The 21,125-nt window shown below is 48.1% G+C and overlaps 1 protein-coding gene across 4 annotated transcripts in view; it reads right to left on the minus strand.

The window, feature by feature from the left end:
• MYO5B (myosin VB) overlaps positions 1 to 21,125 on the minus strand; it is a 382,756-nt gene that overhangs the window by 80,226 nt on the left and 281,405 nt on the right. For all 4 annotated transcript variants that reach the window (XM_033837739.2, XM_033837736.2, XM_033837737.2 and 1 more), the window contains 5 exons: positions 19,534 to 19,656; positions 18,820 to 18,903; positions 8,784 to 8,924; positions 8,072 to 8,169; positions 1,546 to 1,632 (listed from right to left, as the gene is read on the minus strand). In XM_033837739.2, coding sequence (XP_033693630.1) covers positions 1,546 to 1,632; positions 8,072 to 8,169; positions 8,784 to 8,924; positions 18,820 to 18,903; positions 19,534 to 19,656 — 533 coding nt within the window. The remainder of the gene's footprint in view (positions 1 to 1,545; positions 1,633 to 8,071; positions 8,170 to 8,783; positions 8,925 to 18,819; positions 18,904 to 19,533; positions 19,657 to 21,125) is intronic.

Genomic DNA, 21,125 nt, shown 5'->3' on the forward strand with positions numbered 1-21,125 from the left:
AAGGCTGATGTGGACGCTGCAGGGCAGGAAGAAGGAGCACAGAGCCTTCACCTAAGAAGGGCAAGCGCGGCCCACCTCGTTAATCGTGGAGTTGTTAGCCAGTTGTGTTCAGACCCCAAGGTCCAAAAATGAGATGGAGCCCCAGGACACTCCTTGTCTGTTCTAAGAAGAGAGATGTGGTTGAAAGACAGTAAGAGCAGCCTTCTACCTCCAGCTGGAGCAGATCATTCTGAGCAATGCTTGAACCTGCTGGGTTTTGAGAAGCTGCATGGGTGCTGCAGATTAGTGACAGTTCTTTGCACCTTCCAGGTCAAATGCAAATTCCTAATTCCATCAGCAACTTCCTTCCCAGGTGCAACATCTGGGAGCCGTTGATGGTTAACTTGTTTCTGGGTAACTGACCACTGCATATGGATGTTTCCTCAGCTGCAGTGGGAAAGTGCCAGGTGGAGATGGCAGGAGGGGGGCTGGGCTGCCTCTCCTCCTCCCCATTTCTGGCTCCTTCCTCCTTCTCACACTTAGAGGACCTTCTTCAGACAGGTGGGTCCCTGTGGAAAATACCACAGGCTCTGGGTTGCTACAGTGCCCTGTTCAGCTCCAGTTCCTGGCAGAAGATGTCTGGCTTACGTGATTTCACGGGGGCTAGTTGGGCGCTATCTGCACCCCGCCCCTATTTCAGGCCAGTGCCCAGCAGAGGGATCCATGGTCTTGGCACAGCTTAACAGACACTGGGGTGGCTCGGCGGCCTATCCACAATGCACATCAGATCGTGATAGCGGTCTTTTAGCTCAAAGAAATGACATTTTCCGTCATATATCTGATTCTATATTAAAAGGTAAAGGGGTCCATTGACAGATGAATAGATAAACAAAATGCGGTCTCTACATATAAGGGAATATTATTCAGCCTTAGAAAAGGAAGTTCTGACACATGCTACAACACGGATGAATTTTAAAGACATTATGAGAAGTGAAATAGGCCACGCACTAAAAGACGAGTACTGCATGATTCCACTTACACGAATCATCAGTGTAGAGTCATCAAAATCATAGAGACAGAAAGTAGCACGCTGGCTGCCAGTGGAGGCAATGGTGAGTAGTGCTTAATGGGCACAGTCTCAGTTTTGCAAGATGAAAGAGTTCTGTGGATGAACAGCAGTGATGCTTGTACAAGTATGAATGGACTTGGTACCACTGAACTGTACACTTAAAAATGATCAAGATGGTAAATGTTAGTGTATTTTGCCACAATAAAGAACAAACAAGCAAATGGTAAAGAGGACAAGGTAGGACTTGGGCACAGGAGAAATCCCCTTGGCAACTCCAGCCAGCCCGACACCCAGACCAATGCCAAGTTGAAATCTGAAAAGCTGTCCAGGAGGATGTTACCGTTGACACCCATATTTCTCAGCCCAAACTGAAATTCTTTTAACTGTCAGCGCCCTGCTTGAGCCCTCAGTGTTGGGGAACATTTCTGGAGGCTCTGTCTTGGGGGACAGCACATAAGAGGGTTCCCTGGGGAGCCAGGCTCCAGGGGCCGCGGTACCTGGACGGGTAGCCAGCTGCGCTGATCCGAATGGTCTCCAACACCCCGCACGCTCGGAGCTGCTGCACTGCTCTCTTCGGGTCAAAGCTGAAAAACACAAGACAAGCAGTGAGTGCCACACGGCAAAGGAGTGGAACAGGGGAGGGGGAGAGCCCACCCCCTCCTGCACAGGCACCCTGGAGCTCAAGGTCAGGGGCCAAGCACAGACTAAAGAACAGTGACTGGCAGCACACGAGCCATCTCAGCATCTTCAGCTCTGTGCATTCTTATTCGCACCTGGGATACTCCTCTTCTCTGCCCGCCACATTCTGTCCACCCACCAAGGCTCATTCCTGCTTCCTCTGCAGAGCCTTCCCTCATTATTTCCATACACAGGGGCATCTGTCTTAATTCAACGGCCAAATCATATACACTCGGCACCACAAGCATTATTTGGCTCCAGAGTTAAAAGGGGGAGTGTCTCAGGCCACGCAGACCTGGGTTTCAATCATGACGTGATCACTTATAGCTGCATGTGTGATTTGGGGCAAGTCACATAAACTTGCACGGCAGTATCTTCATCTGTCAAGTGGGGATCATAGAAGTATCCCTTTTAGAGGGTTAGTGTGAAGACGAAATGTCATGGCCCATGAGAGCAGTGAGAACAGCGCCTGGCAGAACATAAGGGCACACGTATTGTTAGCTACTATCATGACAGCTGCCCAGTTAAGAATCACATAGATGAAGAACTTTATCTTCCCATCTTTAGAGATATGAGCCATGACTTCAACAACTCACCCACCCTAAAATGCTACATCTAGCACTGAACACCCAGTTTTTATTCTGGGTATATGTGTATGCGTATGTCTGGGTATACGTGTATGTCCTACACATATATACTGAGTGGGACACTGGAATAAAAAGTCAGACGTGGTCTGGATTTTCTAAGAGCATCCGCACTTGAAGAGGAGAGAAGTGTACAGAAGAAGTAAACCACACGGCAGTATGTGATAAAGGTGGTAAACATGCTGAAAGAAACTGGAGGGAAAGATGTTGAGGTTGGCTGGGGTAATCAGGGAGTCTTCACGGAGAAAGAATTAAGCTGAACTAGAACTAATCATTTATATTTGGGGTGAGGAATAAGTGTTTCCATTTCTTTCTGGCTGTTCTGAAGCCTGGCTACAAGCCGAGGGCCTCTTGCTCCTCGCACTCTGGCAGGAGGGAGGGCAGGGGTGAGGTCCTCCAGACTCAATCCGGGATCCTGCGGATTGTACTGGCTTCAGCGCACGCCTGGCCGGGCAGTCGGGCAGCCTACTTGCCCTGTTGGGTAAATGCAGATGGCAGCTTCCTTACTCCTAGGACCCGGGAGGGCTCAGCAGGCAACCTCTCACCACATTTGTCTGCCACGCTCCCGGACAGCCCCAGATGCTCTTCTCCCAGCAGCTGGACCCACTCAGGATTCTGGAATTCTGCAGGAAGGACCTGGCCTGGGGTCGACCGCCCTCGATTCACATCTCTCCATGGGACACACCCTCTCTGTCCTCCCATCTCTACGACCTGCTCGGCCCCTGGTCACGTTGCTCTCTTACGCTGAGTTGCACGTGGGCCAGGGGCCCAGGAGTCCACTGAGGCAGATGGTGCCCTGCGGTGGCCTGGGCTTAGCGGGCACTTGGTGGTGGGGAAACAGCAGGCATTTTCCAAGTGACTGAAGACCGCGAGCTGACCTTCCCCGGGCACTCTCTTGGTTCCAATGCGCAGGGCTCGGCGTCCCAGGAGACGCCCTCGTCCTCCTCCAGGCCTGGGCTCACTCTGACTTCCTCCCGCCTCCCCCTGCCTGCCCCAGTCCTCCCTTCTTTGGACACCCGGCTCGTCCATACAGTCTTCCTGATGACTCCAGCCCCAGGGTGCACATGGCACTTTGAGCGTGTAAGGCACAACTAAGTGCTGAACTCTGCAGAGTCCTGAACACCAACAGTTACTTCAGAGGAGTTAATTTCATCTTTTTAGGCAGAGAAGAAGCTCCTTAGGACGAAAGGGAACACTCGTGCCGAGACTAGACCGTAGGCTGAACCTCTTACTATGCCACCTACTTTGTAATTTTGCTGAGGCCGCCCCAGGATTCGGCTCAGTTCTGGGATCCGAGGAGGACCTTCATACGGGTGGTGGTGATCAGTTTCATAAGAAGCTGTACGTCCAAGGGACATAAAGGCTGCCTGTGACCTCGAGAGATCCAAGGCGGCCTTTGGGAGGCAGGCTCTGCCGTTTACAGGTTCTGCTCCTCTCGCCTCTCAAGTGGTCAGCTGGGCCCTGAGTCAGGAATGCAACGTGGACGTGCTTGTCCTTGGGAAAGGTTTTCTGCTCACAGCAGCCTCTCCCTCGAGGCACCCTGCAGCCGGGATCTCGACTGGCCATCGGCTTCTTCCCTTTGCTTGGCACAACTACGGGGTCAAGTTCCACCTGCTGCACATGGTGGGGACGGGCAGCATGCTTCGCGAGCATCTGTGACCTCTAGTCCTTTGTGAGCTGTGGGTCTAGCTGGGGTCCCTACTTCCTCCAGGACCTCCTGCTGTTTCCTGGCTGGAAAAATGAGCTAACTGTGACTGAGAGGCCCTTCCCTCCTTCAAAGGACTATTACTCTTCCCCAACACCCCCATCTCCTCCTGCTCTGGACCCCGGTATCATGTCTGTGAAAACTGGGCATGCCAGCTCTGGGCCAGGTCCTGTCTGATGGCTGGGGAGCGGCTTGGGAACGTGACCCCCGCTCCCATGCAGTGTTGTGGAAGCTTTTTGGGGAAAACATCTTCTCTTGGGGCCCACACACCGAGTTGGTCCCATGGAAGGCATGTGGCAAATAATTTTTGAACTCAGCTTTAACATTCTTCCCTGCTTCTTGATGACCTCAGCGAAATCCCGTCCTTCTTCACACATCCTCTTCCCCGTGGTGGGGGAAACGAGCAAGGCTGAAGGGGAACTTGGACTGGCCTTAGCTCTGCCACCAGCAGCTAATGTCACCTTGGGCAAAACACTCTCTCTGGACCTCGTCTTCCTCACTCATTCAATGAGAGCTGAGAATATCTGCCCAACTCTAATCTACTGGTTTGTTGTAATGATCGAGTGACGTAAAAGAGAGGAAGCTGTTAGCAAAAACCCGAGAAGACAGTATACCAAGAAGATACTGCCATGACCCTCCCCTGTCCTCACCCCCCAGGGGACACGTAAAGCCTGCCAGCCTTCTGTACCTTAATCTTATCTCCCTGATAGTAAAGAAAACTCACTGTTAAACTCGCTCAGTCTGCCTCCCTGCATTAGTTACCAGTAACTGGGAGTGAAAACCAGCCCTTCCACCTATTAAATATGGGAGGGCCACAGTGCAGACAAGCAACACCTAAGTCTGGACTGAAAAATTACCAAAGATATGTAAGGGTCCAACTGCTGAAATGCAGGGTTATACTCTCCTCTCTCAATAAACCGTGCAGGTTCAGCAGAGCCGGAAGCTTGCTGGACGCAGAGTGAGACCTCCTCCCGTGGTGCCGCCTGGTTGATTTCCGCACAGGCTGCCTGGGGCTCTGCAGTGCTGTGCACGCAACACGCAGGACTCCGAGGTGCTCAGGACCGCCCGCTTCTAAGATCAGCGGACTGGCCTTCAGGAAACCTGGCCAGTTCCTCCGACGAGCCACCCCAGATGATCACACACACCCTAGGCCACCTCCTTCCTGGACACTTCATGCCCTCTCGCCTCTATGCTGCTGTGGCTTCTACAGACCCACTGACAGTCACTCCTTCCATGTGGTCAACAGTTATTTGTGGCTGGCAACTCCTTAAGGATGAAGGCTACGTCTTATTCACTGTCATTCCACCTGTCCTAGCCCAGTGCTCAGGACAGATGGTTTCTGAATACAGGAAGAGGTAGAGAGAAAGACTTTTATAAAAGAGAGGCAACAAAGCATTCAGTACAGGACAGCGGCTCTCCACTGGGGGAATTCTGCCTCCAAGGAACATGTGGTGATGCTTTAAAACGTTTTTAGTTGTCACAATAGTAGGGCTGTTCCCATCTAGTGGGCAGAGGCCAGGGAAGCTGCTAAGCTTCTTCCAGTGCACAGGACACCCCACAGCAAAGAATTCCCTGGGCCAAAATGCCAAGAGTGCTGAGGTTGAGAAAGCCTAGTTTTAGGGGATGGGAGGAGAGATATAGCACTTTCCTTCCAGAATATCAACAACATCATATATATATATATATATATATATATATATATATATATATATATATTTTTTTTTTTTTTTGGCGGTACGTGGGCCTCTCACTGTTGTGGCCTTTCCCGTTGCGGAGCACAGGCTCCGGACGCGCAGGCTCAGCGGCCATGGCTCACGGGCCCAGCCACTCTGCGGCATGTGGGATCTTCCCGGACCCGGGCACGAACCCGTGTCCCCTGCATCGGCAGGCGGACCCTCAACCACTGCGCCACCAGGGAAGCCCAACGTCATATATTTTAATGGCATACATTTTTATGCGTGTCACAAATAATCCCCATTACCTCCTTGAATTCTTCCATCAGGATAATTATTTCTTTAACCACAATGAACAGATGAGGAAATGAGACTAAGAGGGTAAAGGACTAGTTCGGGATTCGCCAAATAACTGGTAGCAGAGAATCCAGGCTTTCTGACTTGGTTCTGTATTTCCCCCCATTTTCTTTATTGGGAGGAAGATTTTGGTCCCGAAGGAAAAGGAGGGCCTTAGAAAAATGGGATATTAGGACTAGAAAGTCCCTTTGAAAGTCCCTAGTGTCTTCTCTCACTTGGGAGGGGAGACCCAGCATGAGAACTCGGCACATGGCGGGCGTCCGGTCTGACGAATGAACTGCCCAAGGTCGCGCTGGCTGGGGGGCAGAGCTGGTGCCAGCCCTGGACTCTCCTCTCCCGGGCCCAGCACTCCGCTCCTGCCCTTCACACATAATCTAAGTCTTCCGCACATGCTGTGTTTCTAACAGGCTCTTTTCTTCTGGAGGCAGCTGGTAAACAGATGCCACACGGCGGGGGGAATTCCTAAGCGTGTCTCAGAAACTTGGAGGAAGGGAGAAGAATGAACCGTCAGCACGCTTCAAAGAAGGCTGATTTGACGCTGTCTTCCTAACCTTTCTCAGCACAAGGTTCCTGTGAGTGGAATTCAAGCTTTATTAACTGATACAAATTGCAGAAGGCAGTTCAGATATTCATTCTGAGAGTCAGAGTTGCCAAAATAAATTATTTCACAGAAAGAAATTATGCCAGGACCAAAAAGGAAATCAGAAAGATGGGAGGAAAGTGCTTGAAAAATGTAAAAACATCCCTTCTCCGGCCAGAGGGAATAGCACATGTGGAGGCTCAGGGTAACAGAAGAAGAGGCTGCAGAGGTGAGTGAGAGACCGTTCTAAAGGCGCGGGCAGTATTCCAGGCAAGAGATGAAGAGAGTCTGAAACAAGGCCGAAGTGGAAGGGAGAGACGAGGGAGACCAGTGTGAGAAATTTTCAAGTGACTCCGTGGGACTTTGACAATGACTGGATCCTGGGGAGTAAGGGAGAGGGAAGAATCAAGGGTCATGCTGTCCAGTATGGTAGCCACTAGCCACTTGTAAGTAACTAAAATGAAATTAAGAATTCACTTTCTCAGTCACACCAGCCACATTGCAAGAACTCAATGGTCACATGTGACTAGCAGCTACCATGTTGGTCAAGGCAGATTATAGAAGAGTTCCATCATCACAGAAAGTTCTACTGGACAGCACCGGTCCAGAGAGACCTCAGGTTTCTGGTTTGGAAGAACGAAGTTTGGCGGGTGGATGAGATGTCAGGAAATCATTATGCCACTTCCTACAACAGAGACCAAGTAAACAGGAAACATTCAAGGGGGAAAGGATGAGTTTGGTGTCAGACACGCTGAATGTGAGGGGGCCAGTGAAGCTGCAGCAGGCCTGCAGAAAGGCTGGCTGGAACCTGGCACAACCCAGAAATGACAAAGGTACTGAAGAGTCACTGCTCCCCAGATTTGGGTGAAGTCAACCATGGGAGTGGTGTCAGAAATGGAAGAAAATTTTTAAGGTAGGAGTAGTGGCAGCATTTGGGTTAGAGTGAGGGGAAGGTGAGCAAGTGTGGGTAACTCCGGAAGCCCAGCAGGAGAGGGGATGTGAGAAATGGGACCATCTGCATCGACACACTGCTTGAGGTTATGCTTCCTCCATCAAGAAGCCTTCCCTGACCACTCCGGACATGCTCCGGTCTCTGAACTGAGCAGTCACTGTGAGACGCACTATGTCTACATTTAACGGCACACTTCTAAGTGGTTCTCGGATTCGTGGGCACATTTGACACCACTGTAAGCAACAGGGGATCGGGGAACTGGATCTTCTCATCCCCCTGAATCCTCCGGACAGCAGACAGGTGTAACCTGTATTCGGCATATAAACCATTGGGGAGTGCAGGATCAGCTACTCATCCTGCTGAAGACTGCAGACCTCTGAGAGGCTGTGCCTGCCCCTGAACTTGTAAGGCCACACGAAGAGGCCGGCACTCACCGGAAGGGGAGCTTCTCGTCGTTGGGCTTGATGCAGCGGACGTAGTGCGGCGTTGTGGTGTTCAGGGTCTCCATGAGCAGGTGCAGGGAGGTGCGGAACTGGGGAGACAAAGATCAGTGACTGGTGATTTATTTGTCTTCAGCTTTGTGGCGGAATAAGGAACAAAAAGGAGCACACACAGACTGGTGGTAGTATCTGTCAATACTCTTATTGTTCAGATCATTCCTGCTTAACCCAGGACAGGGGGACACCCAGGGACCTGGTGTCAGACTCCAGCTCTGACAGCTGCCTGGCTGCATGACCAAAACCAAGGCCCTCCCACATCCCCGGCACCGGGGCTCCTCAAAGCACATGGGGAGAGACCGCCCGGATGCGTCTCATTCAGTGCCCCGATCAGATGAGATAAGGTGAGCAAGTGCTAAGAGCGTGAGAGGGACCATTGCTGTGAATGGAGGCCCGTGAGTCCTAAACGTGAGGCCCTGGAGCCCTGACACGTGGTGCCCGGGCATCCCGGGAATTACTGCCTTACAGGAAATGCTCAGAGCCGGGAATCCATCGAAGTATTAAGGTCAGTGGCTGCCAGGGGCTCAGCAGGCACTCTCTTCTCTTGGGAGACACACTGGACATAAAATCCCACAGCAAACCCACAGCAGGAGCTGTTTCTCTACACATGCCAGGGCCCACAGCTCCCGCCATGAGGCCTGGGGCTGACCTGGTGGCCCACGGTTTTCTTGTGCTCCTTGTTGGAGGCTTTCAGGGGGGGTCTGGCAGAGCGAACGCTGATCTTTGAAGACGTGGCGGCAGCAGGAGCAGAGTCTTTGCCATCGTGGAACAAGTCAGCCACCAGGGGGAGCTAGAAACAAACACAGAGAACGAGTTCTTGGACTTTATGCTGCTTACACTCTTTCCAAGTAGCTTTCCAATACACGCCTGAGAGAACTGGAAACACACGTCCACATTATTCCTAATAGCGTTACACATGTACAGCATTATTCCTAATGCCCACAGAGCAGGGACAACCCAAATGCCCATCAACTGATGCACAGATGAGCAGAATATGGTGAATACACGCGATGCAATATTACTCAACAAAAAACATAAAGGAATGACGTCCTCATACATGCCACAACCTGCGTGAACCCTGGAAACACGCCAAGTGAAAGAAGCCGGACAGAGAGGACCACACAGTGTGTGATTCCATTTACAGGAAATGTCCAGGGGACAGCAAGTCGTATACGGTTTGCCAGGGGCGAGGGGAGGGGCAAAGTGAAATGCCTGCTGATGGGGACAGAGTTTCTTTTTGGAGCGATGAAAATATTCTGGAATTTAGCATGGCGATAGTTGTACAACTTGGTGAATATACTAAAACCACTGAATTACACAATTTAAAAGGGTGAACTTTGGGTACAAGAATTATATCTCAATTTAAAGAAAGGAAAAATGTAATTTTCCCAGACAATCTCACTTAACCTTTACCTACAAAGATGGGCAAAACTTCTTTCCCTTCTGGTGTGGTAGAAGGTAGCTATGTTCTAAGAAAACTGTTTAAATTTTTCCACACTTATTATTACTGGGTCTTGTAAAGTTATTTAACTTCCTTAAGCCTTATTTTCTTCATCAGTAAAATAGGGATAAGAACGTACCCATTATGTGGAGTTGTTATGAGACTAAATAAGAATACCTCTCTGTTAATGCACTGTGTGTACCAGGGTGAAGATCAGACCATGCATGAGGGACAGAGAGTCCCAGCCCTCCCCCGTCCCCTACAAAACTAGTCCTGCCAGCATCCCTTGGGGAAGTGGATGCTGGGGATAGAATCAAGTGTTGTAAGGCCACTACCACATGCCTGCATGTGGGGAGGGAACAAAAGGAGCCCCAGGCCCCACTCTCCAGCCCTGAGCCACTCCCAATCCCAACAGAAGAGAGACTCAAATGCTTGTGCCTCCGTGTCCAGGCTCCGGTCCGTCACATCCCCTGCACCTTTCTTCCCACAGCCCCCATAACGATGCTGTCTCCCATCTCCTCCCGCCAGTTCTGAATGCCCTGAGTCTGTCTTCCGGGGGCTCTGCAATCGGATCCCACTCACCCCCTCTCAGATAATACCTTTTTTCTTTAAATTAATTTTTATTGGCGTGTAGTTGCTTTACAATGCTGTGTTAGTTCCTGCTGTGCAGCAAAGCGAATCAGTTATACGCACACACGTATCCACTCTTTTTTAGATTTCCTTCCCACTTAGGTCACCGCAGAGCAGTGAGTAGAGTTCCCTGTGCTATACAGTAGGTTCTCGTTAGTTACCTATTTTATACATAGTAGTGTATATGCGTCAATCCCAATCTCCCAGTTCATCCCATCCCTGCTGCCCCCCTTGGTAACTGTAAGTTTGTTCTCTATATCTGTGTCTCTATTTCGGCTTTGCAAATAAGTTCATCTCTACCATTTTTCTAGATTCCACATATAAGCGATATTATATGCCATTTGTTTTCCTCTTTCTGACTTCCTTCACTCTGTATGACAGTCTCTAGATGAAGCTGATCACTTTACTGTCACATAAACCAACATGCTTGTTATTCCCACCGTTGCTCACCATTATTCTTATCTGAAACACCCACCCCCTTCTCCTACCTGCTCTCGTCCCGAGAGCCCCATCTCTCAGGGTCCGGCCCTGCCTCCTCCATGACCCTTTCCCAGATCACTTCATCCACTCATTTCTGCCTCTCCCAGGCTCAGCCTGTGCCACTTGGGTACCACCCGAGTCTGTGCTGGGCCCTGAGCCCTAGGCTTGCTGAACCTACAGCCTCCTAGCCTTCCCCATTGATGGAGGATGAGAGCTGAAGAGAAGACTAAAGGAGAAAATCCACGTGAGTACAGAGAAGAGTGCCCGGCATAGAATAAGCACTCATACATGATCTAGTTTTATTATTTTTATTGGGGGTATATATATATATATATATATAATCTGTCTACATTGTGAAAGTACAGATGCCTGAGAGAGTTATATTTTTGAGCTGAAGAGGAAACAGAATCATAGAATTTAAATCTGGAAGAACCATAAAGATCAACCCTCAACTTCCTGTGGCAGGTGAGGAAAAGAGCAGCTCTGGGAGGAGGGACCTACCAGACCCTGCTTCAACCCCCAGTCGCCCCACAGCAACCACGGCGGGCGGCATCAGCTCACCCAGGGCTGTTGGTTAATGGATGAGCCAGGGCTGGAAGCACTGACCTGGGCCTCCTCTCTGAAGACCTCTTCCCTGAGATTCAGCACGTCCACATTCCTCCGACTTCCTGCCTACTTTTCCCAATGTGTTCTTTCCCAGCACCTTTCGCTGGTCCATCTTCTGCACTTCTCTCCTTTGAGTTGCTGATCCCCAAAACTGCATCCTCACCACTTAATTTTTCTAACACTCATTCCCTGGACTGTATCCTTCATTCCCATGGCTTCAACTATCACCTTCAAGCCCATCTCTCCATCTTGATTTTCTTCCACTACCACAGTCCATAGTTCCAACCATCTGCTGAATATCCTGCTTCTCCTCCCTCTGGGTGTTCCACTGGAAACTCCAAATTCAACATGGCCCAAACCACCACCACCTGCTGTCTTCCCAGATTTAGGTTAGAGATCCTGCCATCACCCTACTTCTCATTCCCATCAATCACCAAGTTCTGTCCATGGTTAAGTCTCAGCAGTCCTTTCTCAATCAACCAGAACGTCGCTGCCCTGGTTCAGGTCTACCTGAGCTCTCTCCTGGGTCACTATAGTCACCTACAAAACTCGAGTGCCCTACCTCCAGGCATACGTTCATACAAACACATTCTACCCCACAGCCAGTTTCCTCTAAATCCAAACCATACCCAGTAACCCCCTGTTTACAGACCTGCTGGTCCTCACTGACCATGGCAGAGAGCCACCACCACACATATTAACTGAGAACAGGGGTAGGGGCTGGAGGGGTGGGGGGAGAGGACAGCCCAGGCATGGGGACTCTGTAAACTGGTGCCAGAGAGCCAAGGCACACGTGAGAAAAGGTCAGGTGCCCAGGCAGAGTGGCGCCTAGAAATTTCCATAGGGAAATAATTAATGGGAGGCTGAAGGCAGGTTCACATTCTAAAGACATCAGTGATTCAGTCTGCCAAGTCTAAACAATATATAAACTGATTAAATTATTCTAATTCATATACTTTCAGAAATAGACTTCCAAGATGTTTGAGTCTTGGGTAGAACTTACCAACTGCACGGCTACACTGTTTAAGGGGTCTAATGTACTGAAATCGTTAGTAGTGGCTTTTTCTGTGAAAAATCTGTTAACTTCTAAGGTCACGAGCATGTATCAGAACAGGAGGAACTTTGAAATCGGATTCAATTATAAGAGTATTTTAAAACGTAAGCCCCTTTCTCTTGCTTCAATCAGAAAAGCTATGCCTTTTTTTTTTTAATTTGACATATTAAAGGATTTATAACTTAAGAACAAAAAAGGAAAACTTTTGTTCAAGGCAGATTTTAATCTACACTGGCACTGTGCTATAATTTGGGAACAACCAAGGTTTAGTCTGGAGAATCTGAACTTTATTTTAAAAGTTATGTTTTAGGGTTTCCCTGGTGGCACAGTGGTTGAGAGTCCACCTGCCGATGCAGGGGACACGGGCTCGTGCCCCGGTCCGGGAGGATCCCACATGCCGTGGAGCAGCTGGGCCCGTGAGCCATGGCCGCTCAGCCTGCGCGTCCGGAGCCTGTGCTCTGCAACGGGAGAGGCCACAACAGTGAGAGGCCCGCGTACCAAAAAAAAAAATAAAAAGTTATGTTTTAATTGTAGGTCCCTGCTATTGAGACCGCATTTGGAAGTGGTAGGGTCCCTGGGATGGAGGAGTAGATGAGTTTGTTGGGACTTTAGGGAGGAGGGGCAGGCTTTACATTCTATACAGAATTTGTATGATAAACTCAGTAAACGTACAGAGACATCTAATTTGACCACAGGACTGAAAGACGGACAGGCACCATGTCCAACCTCAGGCTGCAGGCAGTAGTAAAAGACCAGGACAAGGGGGCTGGGCCAGACACGGACCTCCTTGTCCCAGGAGTGTCCCAGCTGTAAATTAACCCCAAGTCCCAATGAAAAGTAGTTACCAAGTTCCTGTTTGAAAAAGGATTCATGCAAAGGAACACATTTCTGAGTGAGAGGAAAAAAAAATTTTTTTTAATTGACTAACTCCAGTTCTGCTATTAGAGTGACTGGAAAGTCTATTTACCAGATGACCAACCAGTAATAGAAGTACTACAATTCATCTTAGGGCAGCCCTCAGAAACACGATCCACCTGGGCCTTTCTAAAAATTTACTCCCTTCAGTCTTGAAAACACTTAGATAAAACCTTCAAACAAACCAAGTACTTCCCTGATACTACTTGTCACTTATTTCAAAGTGTCCACAGGTACTGGCTTTCGTGTTCTCTGCTATGCAAGTCTACATATAGACTTTAAAAGCCTGAGGCAGATCTATTTGAAAAGGGATTAAAAGAAGTATGAAAACACTTTCTAAAGACCACTTGACAGTTTAAGAAAAATGTCAGTTACAGGTATATACATAGCTGTTACCTTGGAAATCACACCTATTCATTTCCATTTATATGAACATAAAATATCTTTTCTTTAAAACAGACATGTGAAACTAAAATAAGACACACTATAATAACCATTTGATTGGAATCTCTTGTCTAGAATCTTATCTTTAAAAGCTACGGCTGTAAACAAAATAACAAACACATTTTCTTTTCAATCAATTCTTTTACATGGTAAATGCTACCCTCTGGGGGGAAAAATATCAAACTTTTAGGTAAGAAATATTCTGTTTAAAGGGGTTTTGAAGAGGATTTGGAGGAAAAGTCTCAGTACTTCATTTGTTTAAAGAAGGAAAGGGGGACCTTCCTGGACTGCAGAGAATGATTATATTGCTTTACTGACTAAAGTTCTCTCTTACATAGTTACCTATTTATTCTAAATGTTGGTAGAGGCGTTTTAACTACCAGTACAAACTGATTTTAAACAGGAAGCATTCCAAAAACACTTAAAAGCAAATGTTATATAGTATGTTGACTCAAAGGTTATTATATAAAAAATAAATTAAAATTTAAAGCAAATGCGTTTGCTCCAAATGAAATGTGTGTATAACCTGTAAGGAAGCTAGCAGCACGGAAAGCAATGGAACACATGCATTGTCACCCTTGATGAGCTGAAGTTGAGGGAGAACAGAGATGGGGGGAGATGGAGTTTGGGCCTTGTTGGAGCTACTCCATCCTGACTCCTGGACCTCCGGGATTGTCATGGTCCAGGGTAGGCAGCTTTGGGCTAATATGGTCTACTTGGCCTCTGGACCACATTGGTCTCGAGATCCCTTCCGCTAGGATGGCGTGGAGAGATGGCATCAGGGCTGCCTGCCTAGGCCCAGCGTGGCCCTCACTGCCCAGCACCTGCTGGCATAAACTCTGGACCCACTGCCTATCTGTCTGACTTACACTCAGCACTGCCCCAGAAGAGGAAATCTCCAGAAGAAAAAAATTCTCCTTTCGAGATTATTTTTTCAGATTGATAAAATATTGCTTTTTACAATAAACACTAAGAAGGAAAACCCTCCACCTTTAGCATCTAAAACAAATCAGTCTGTTAACCTGAAATCATGTTTTAAAGAGGCATCTCTTAAGTCTCTATTTATAGCTCTCTGACAGCTGAGAAAGCAATTAGCTATATTATAGCCTCTTAGGCAATGTAACTGGCTTTACTAATTACATTCTCACTAACACCGTTTTATCTCGCTGCTCTTAGTGGGAGCTCTTCAAACATCCTTTTGGCTGATAGGGTATATGGTAGTCTTCCATCCCATACTGCTTAATTTTTCACAGTAATTTGTTAATTTCTTATCAGGAATGCCACACAAAAGAAAAAAGCTAATAGGTCTCCCCCCAGATAAAAATACTTTAAGTAAAACTATGGGTTTACCTACAGGATCTAAGATCTAGCTGTGCTTAGTGAGAAGAAAACCAATAAAAAAATTGGGCATTAACCGGACACCATAGGCTTGCATCTTTCCAGGTCTTTATTTTTCTCTCTGCTTTTAAGTGCGCCTTAGAAACATAAACCTTGTGGGACCTACTGTGAAAAAAATTAAAGAAAACGATAGAGGCTCATTTTAAACTATGAGTTTTAAAAATGCCACAATGACAGATGTCGCCAGAGGTGTCCATCTGTCCAAATGATTTAAAGCACATTTCTGATCACTCTGATTCGTAGCTGCAGTCTGTGGAAATCCCATCTGTAGGTTTATAGTGACCTAGTGTCGATCTCTGCTTTCCCTCCTCTGGGATGTCTGAAATGGGTCCAGGGTGGAGAGTTCTCAGCGCTCCCTCCTCCTGCTGGGGTCTGGTGGGCCTAGAAGCCTCTCTCAGTTCATCTCTGAGTACTGCTGGTCACCATCACAGCACCTCTGAGGGTTTGCTGGGATGGGGGTGCAAGGGTCTGACAACAAGGTCATTGGTTCTTTAGAAATGTTAGTTGGTGAAGGGGGAGGTTAGAGTTGTGGCAGGTGGACAGGGAACAGAAAGGAGTTGGTACCATTTAAGAGTAGATCACAGACCTATTTTACACTCCAACTTAGCAATACCTCTAGACTTTTGAAGTGCATATTCTTTGAACTGTCAATTCCATTTCTAAACTTTTACAGACATAACTATACAAGTAAGCAAAGATATATGTAAAGGGCATTCCATGCAGTATTAGTTGAATTAGCAAAATACCAATAGCTGTTTAAAAAAAGAAAAGAAGTGGATATGTACTCATGTGGAAAGATGGTCAAGATACAATGGTAAGTGAAAAATTAGAGAGGACAATATATAATGCAATTCATTTCAATCTTTTTTTTTTTTTTTTTGGCTGTGTTGGGTCTTAGGTGCTGCGTGCGGGCTTTCTCTAGTTGTGGTGAGCGGGGGCTACACTTCATTGCAGTGCGCGGGCTTCTCATTGCAGTGGCTTCTTTTTGTTGCGGAGCACGGGCTCTAGGCGCATGGGCTTCAGTAGTTGTGGCTCACGGGCTCTAGAGCGCAGCCTCAGTAGTTGTGGCACATGGGCTTAGTTGCTCCGCGTCACGTGGGATCTTCCCGGACCAGGGATCAAACCCGTGTGCCCTGCATTGGCGGGCGGATCCTTATCCACTGCGCCACCAGGGAAGTCCCCATTTCAATCTTAAAAAGATGTACCAGTATGTTTGTATCATCAGAATGGGAATTCATCAAAAGGGAGGTCAGGAATGGGAGAGAATACTTTCATTTTACATATTTCTATACTATGTGCATTTTTATAAGCCTACATTTCATTTCTAATAAAAACTCAATCTACAATGATACCCCTATTTAGAAAAGAGCTAACATGGCAGGCCTGAGACTGCCATCCTAGAAAGGCCTGCTTACAAGGTTGACCCTTGGCTGGTGTCTGGAAATGTGGATTTCGAGAGGGTTTTCAGCAGTCCCTGATAAGAACGCTTTGCTGAGCCTAAACTGTTTATGCAAACAATATGGTTTATGCTGAATGAACCTGCTTTCCTTCTGGGAGTCTGGAATTTCGGTATGTGCTAGGCAAAGGGTGCCCACGTCACTGACTCTCAGTAGGGGACACTAAATGCCCAGGCTCAGGTGAGCTGCTCTGGTAGACAGGTCACAGGCATCATCACAACTCAGTGCTGTGGGAATTAAGTATATTCAGTGCGACTCCAGCGGAAAAGGACTCTGGAAGCTTGCACCTGGTTTCCCCTGGACTTTACCCCATGCACCTTCTCCCTTTGCTGATTCGCTTTGTACCCTTTTGCTGTAATAAATCATAGCCATGAGGACTACAATATGCTGAGTTCTGTGAGTCTTCCTAGCAAATGGTTCAATTTGGGGGTGACCCTGGGGACTCCCAGCACATTCCTATTACTCTTTTCCATAGAACCTTCTTCTTGACCTTCACAGCATTACCAAAATTTTTGATTAAACTCTATATCTTTTCACTAGACTGTAAGTTCTGTGAGGTTAACTACATACATTTGTTACTACTACATACCACACAAATATTCAATAAAGTTTGGTAAATAAAAATAAGAAAAAAAATCTCACTGACTAATAACAGATGATCTGCTGGAGAGAGAGTGTGAGAGATTCCCTTCTAGATTCTGGGATCCCTAAGAGACACTCAAATTAAGACAAAAATTAATGGCAGAACCAGGCGCTGCATGCCCCTCACTTGTGCTCCCACCTGAAAGGAGAAACTTGTAACAAAAGTTTCTCAGCCCTCTAAGGCCAGTGTCACAGTAACAGGAGGTCACAGGCGTCTAACTTCTAAGACGCACACAGTGAGGACGCGTGCTCCTCAGGGCTCAAACCATCCACTTCTACTCTCTCCCTGTGGCTTTTCTCCCGTTCCCCACCTCCCTTGCAAAGAATGGAAAAAGTCACGTCAACCACCATGGACTAGAGGGCTGGACACCTGGCAAGCCGAGGGGTTAATCTTGCACTGACATGCACATTTACCCAAAGCAAATTTGTCTTAGTGACGACTAATTCCCTGATGCTCCAGATATCGGGAGACGGCATGGGGCCGGGGTCTGCCCCGGGCCGCCCACGTCGCTGGTACTGACTCAAATCCTCCCTAAAACCCTGGCCTCGGGGCCACGTGATTTACTTGCCTTTAGGTACCTGGGTCCATTTTGCGGGGTGTATTTTCTCCATTCCATCATCTCACCCTAACTGCATTCATCTAAAGCTTACCACAAAGAGAAATTAATCTGCCATTTCTAGTGTTATCAGGCCTCTGCAGTGAGTTCAGTACCATGTGGTCTGGTCAAAAGCCTCCTAAATCCTAGAGAGTCCTTTTCTGGGTTCCCTCTGAAAGGCTGAAGCCAGCAACGGCACCTGCATCTGCGGGGTGGCTTTCTGGAACAGCGGGGCTCACGCTCCCTGCACCCCCACCCCAGCCAAACCTCCTCTCTTTTCAGGTACTGTATGCTTGTTTTTCTGCCCACTCACAGCCCACCAGAATGTAAACACCTAGAGGGTAGAACCTATCTTATTCACCTTTGTACACGGTGCATTTAGGGGCAGTGCCTCACAAGGTATGTGCTTAACAAATATTTGTTTACGTGAGTCAGTGCCTTGTTTCTTCTACCTGTAGAATGGACACAATATTGGTTATCTTTTTGTCATGCTCGTGAGAAGGAAATAACTGGAATTCTGGAGATAACAGAAAGTAACATTCCAAAATTGTAGATTTAAGTGTCCCTTGAATCCTATTATTCCATTTAAGTTTTTGGCCATAGGGAAGTTCCACAGACTGCTAAGCAGAGATTAAACACACTGATACTAGGATTTGAAGGGGTTTCAGAACTTTTACATCTGCACGTAGGAGGTGGAGGACAAATGACCCGATGAATGCCAGCAATGTTTTCACAGTTATACCTACCATCGTCTCTCCGATTGTCACTTCTCCTGTTCCCCCCGCTCCCCTGTCCTTCCATTAGCTGGCATCTTTCCCAGTCACCTCTGCCATCCCTTGCTTTCTTCCCTCCATCAGGCCGTTCTCAAATTCTCAGACTGAAATAACCTACAGACCCCTCACCTCCCCCTGCCCCACACCTCTGCCTCGGCCCCTCCAGAGTGGGGACGGCACCAACCACACCCTGTCTGGCTCTGGCCGTGGACACTCTGCCTCTGTTTCCCTGCTTCCGACGCTCTTTACCTTGCTGGCCTTCAGAATGTTGATCTGCTCTTCGTACACCGTGTCTCTGTTTTTCTCCAGAAAACTATCTGAAAGGTACTCCACCTGGAGCCACGGCAGGAAACAGAAACGGTAGTTAGTGCTCCAGCCTGACCCGGGACCCTCAGCAGCTTCTCCAGTAGTTTCAGCTCATCCACAGCGTTTTCTGAAAAGAGCTGTGCATACATGGGAAACCCACAGATGTTCTCATCCAAACTGCAAACCCAAGATGTGATCAGGGTTCACATAGAGGGAGTTGAATATTCATTTTGCGGAAAACCAAATTGTTTTTAAAAAGGAGTTCCTGCAAGATGGCCTTTAATAGAAGGCTTCCTTTGGGTGCTCTAAACGCAGCTGGTCAGCCTCACCCCAGATCAACTGAATTAGAACTTGCCTTTGAGCAATACCCCAGGTGACCTGCACACACATGAAAACTTGAGAAGCACTGGGCTAGCGCACACAGAACACAACCCACGTAGAGAAATTCTAAGTTTACGCCAGCTGCCAGGAAAGCAGCCACCTGAAGAAGAATCACTCTTTCTTCTTCTCTCTCAGGCTCCAGGAGAGTAGACAAGGCCCCACCCAAGAGACTCCAGGCCCTCTGAATTCAAAGGTCAGCTCCCTCTTAGCCCAGGAACCCCGAGTCCACCTTGGACACGGCTCACGGAGCACCGGGCCCACCAAGAGGAGACCCACCTTATCTGCAAAGTGGACGACAATGAAGGCCGTGTTGGACATGCGGGGTTTCTGGAAGTGCTGGCTGCCGGAGTGCCGGTCGTAGAGCTTCTGAGCCCAGTTCTGGTCAGTTCCTTTGGGGACCTGTGGATCCACAAAATCAGGTGCTTTGTGAAGAGGGAAAAGGAAGCCAAGAGTCATGGCAGAGTGATGGAGTCCACCAGGAAGCTGACCTCATGAGGCTGGATTCAGCTCTGAGACCTGGACCCTAACTGGACGTGGAAAGCAGATTCAACCGTGAACACCTGGGACCCCACATGGCATGCCCTCAACATGCCCTGTACGCTGGCACCCTGAAGGGGTGCGCTGAGCCTCCAAGAACCTGCCGTCTGGCAGACGCTAGAAGAGTTGGGAGAGGAAGAGGGTGGAGGCCAAGGTCACAGGAGTAGAATCATAACCCACAGGATAAATCTGAAGATGCTTCTTTGCTCTGGTGGGGCCAGTGACTTCAGGGTCATGAACACACCACATCCGCCTCCAGCGCCAAGTTCCTGCTCACTCAGGTCAAGTCCTGCAGCAGGAAAGCCCACTGTCTCTCTCTAGGGCCATCTGAATACCAGCGTCCAGGCTCAGCTCAAGTCTGTCCTTTTCTCTGGAGCCTTTCCTGACCACCCTTGATCTCGCTTTGGAATTCTTCCAATTTAGCTCTTACATATGCACTGCCTAATATTGTTCATCATTTGTTTTTTGTGTATTGTCTTGTCTCTATAAACTGTAAAGTAAGTTTGTTGGGTTCAGAAGTATGACTTACTGTTTTTTTTCCTGTCCCTCAAAGAACTTAAAATTGGATTCCAGGGCTTCCCTGGTGGCGCAGTGGTTGAGAGTCTGCCTGCCGATGCAGGGGACACGGGTTCGTGCCCCGGTCCAGGAAGGTCCCACATGCCGCGGAGTGGCTGGGCCCGTGAGCCATGGCCGCTGAGCCTGCGCGTCTGGAGCCTGTGCTCCGCAACGGGGGAGGCCACAGCAGTGAGAGGCCCGCGTACCGCAAAAAAAAAAAAAAAAAAATTGGATTCCAGCCATGCACTGGGTGCTAAGTACCTGGTGATCGAGCTACGCAGTACTAACCTCTACCCCCCCCAAATTTAAAGTTAGAGATTTACTACATTAATAATTCTGAAGGGCAGCCTCTTTTAATATCTTTAGAGATGGCTTCAGAAGTGAAAAAGCATCTTGCTTTGTTGAAAGCACAACACGAAGTCACTGTAACCACCACTCAAATTATCAAGAAAGATGGTGCCTCTGCTGATGGGAAGGTGCTCCCCACCACCTGTCATCCCTCAGCATCGCTGCACACGCACCTTCCTCAGCTATGGGCCACCAACTGCCTTTTGCCCTTTTCATTAGTTTAGATTGTATATTTGGATCAGGCAGGGTTGAAGGTGACCCTTGAACTAGCCATTTAAAAAGGGCTTTGTTTAGTAAATTAATAATACCTCTGCCATAAGAAAAATGCTTACACACTTGAGAAGAAATTTCTCAAATACTTTGTAAGCAAACAGATTTTTCTCAATATCCAACTTGGTGTAACTAGGATTGAATATCCAGTGCTAAGT

This window comes from Tursiops truncatus, chromosome 13 (genome assembly GCF_011762595.2).
Source record: "Tursiops truncatus isolate mTurTru1 chromosome 13, mTurTru1.mat.Y, whole genome shotgun sequence".
NCBI lineage: Eukaryota > Metazoa > Chordata > Mammalia > Artiodactyla > Delphinidae > Tursiops > Tursiops truncatus.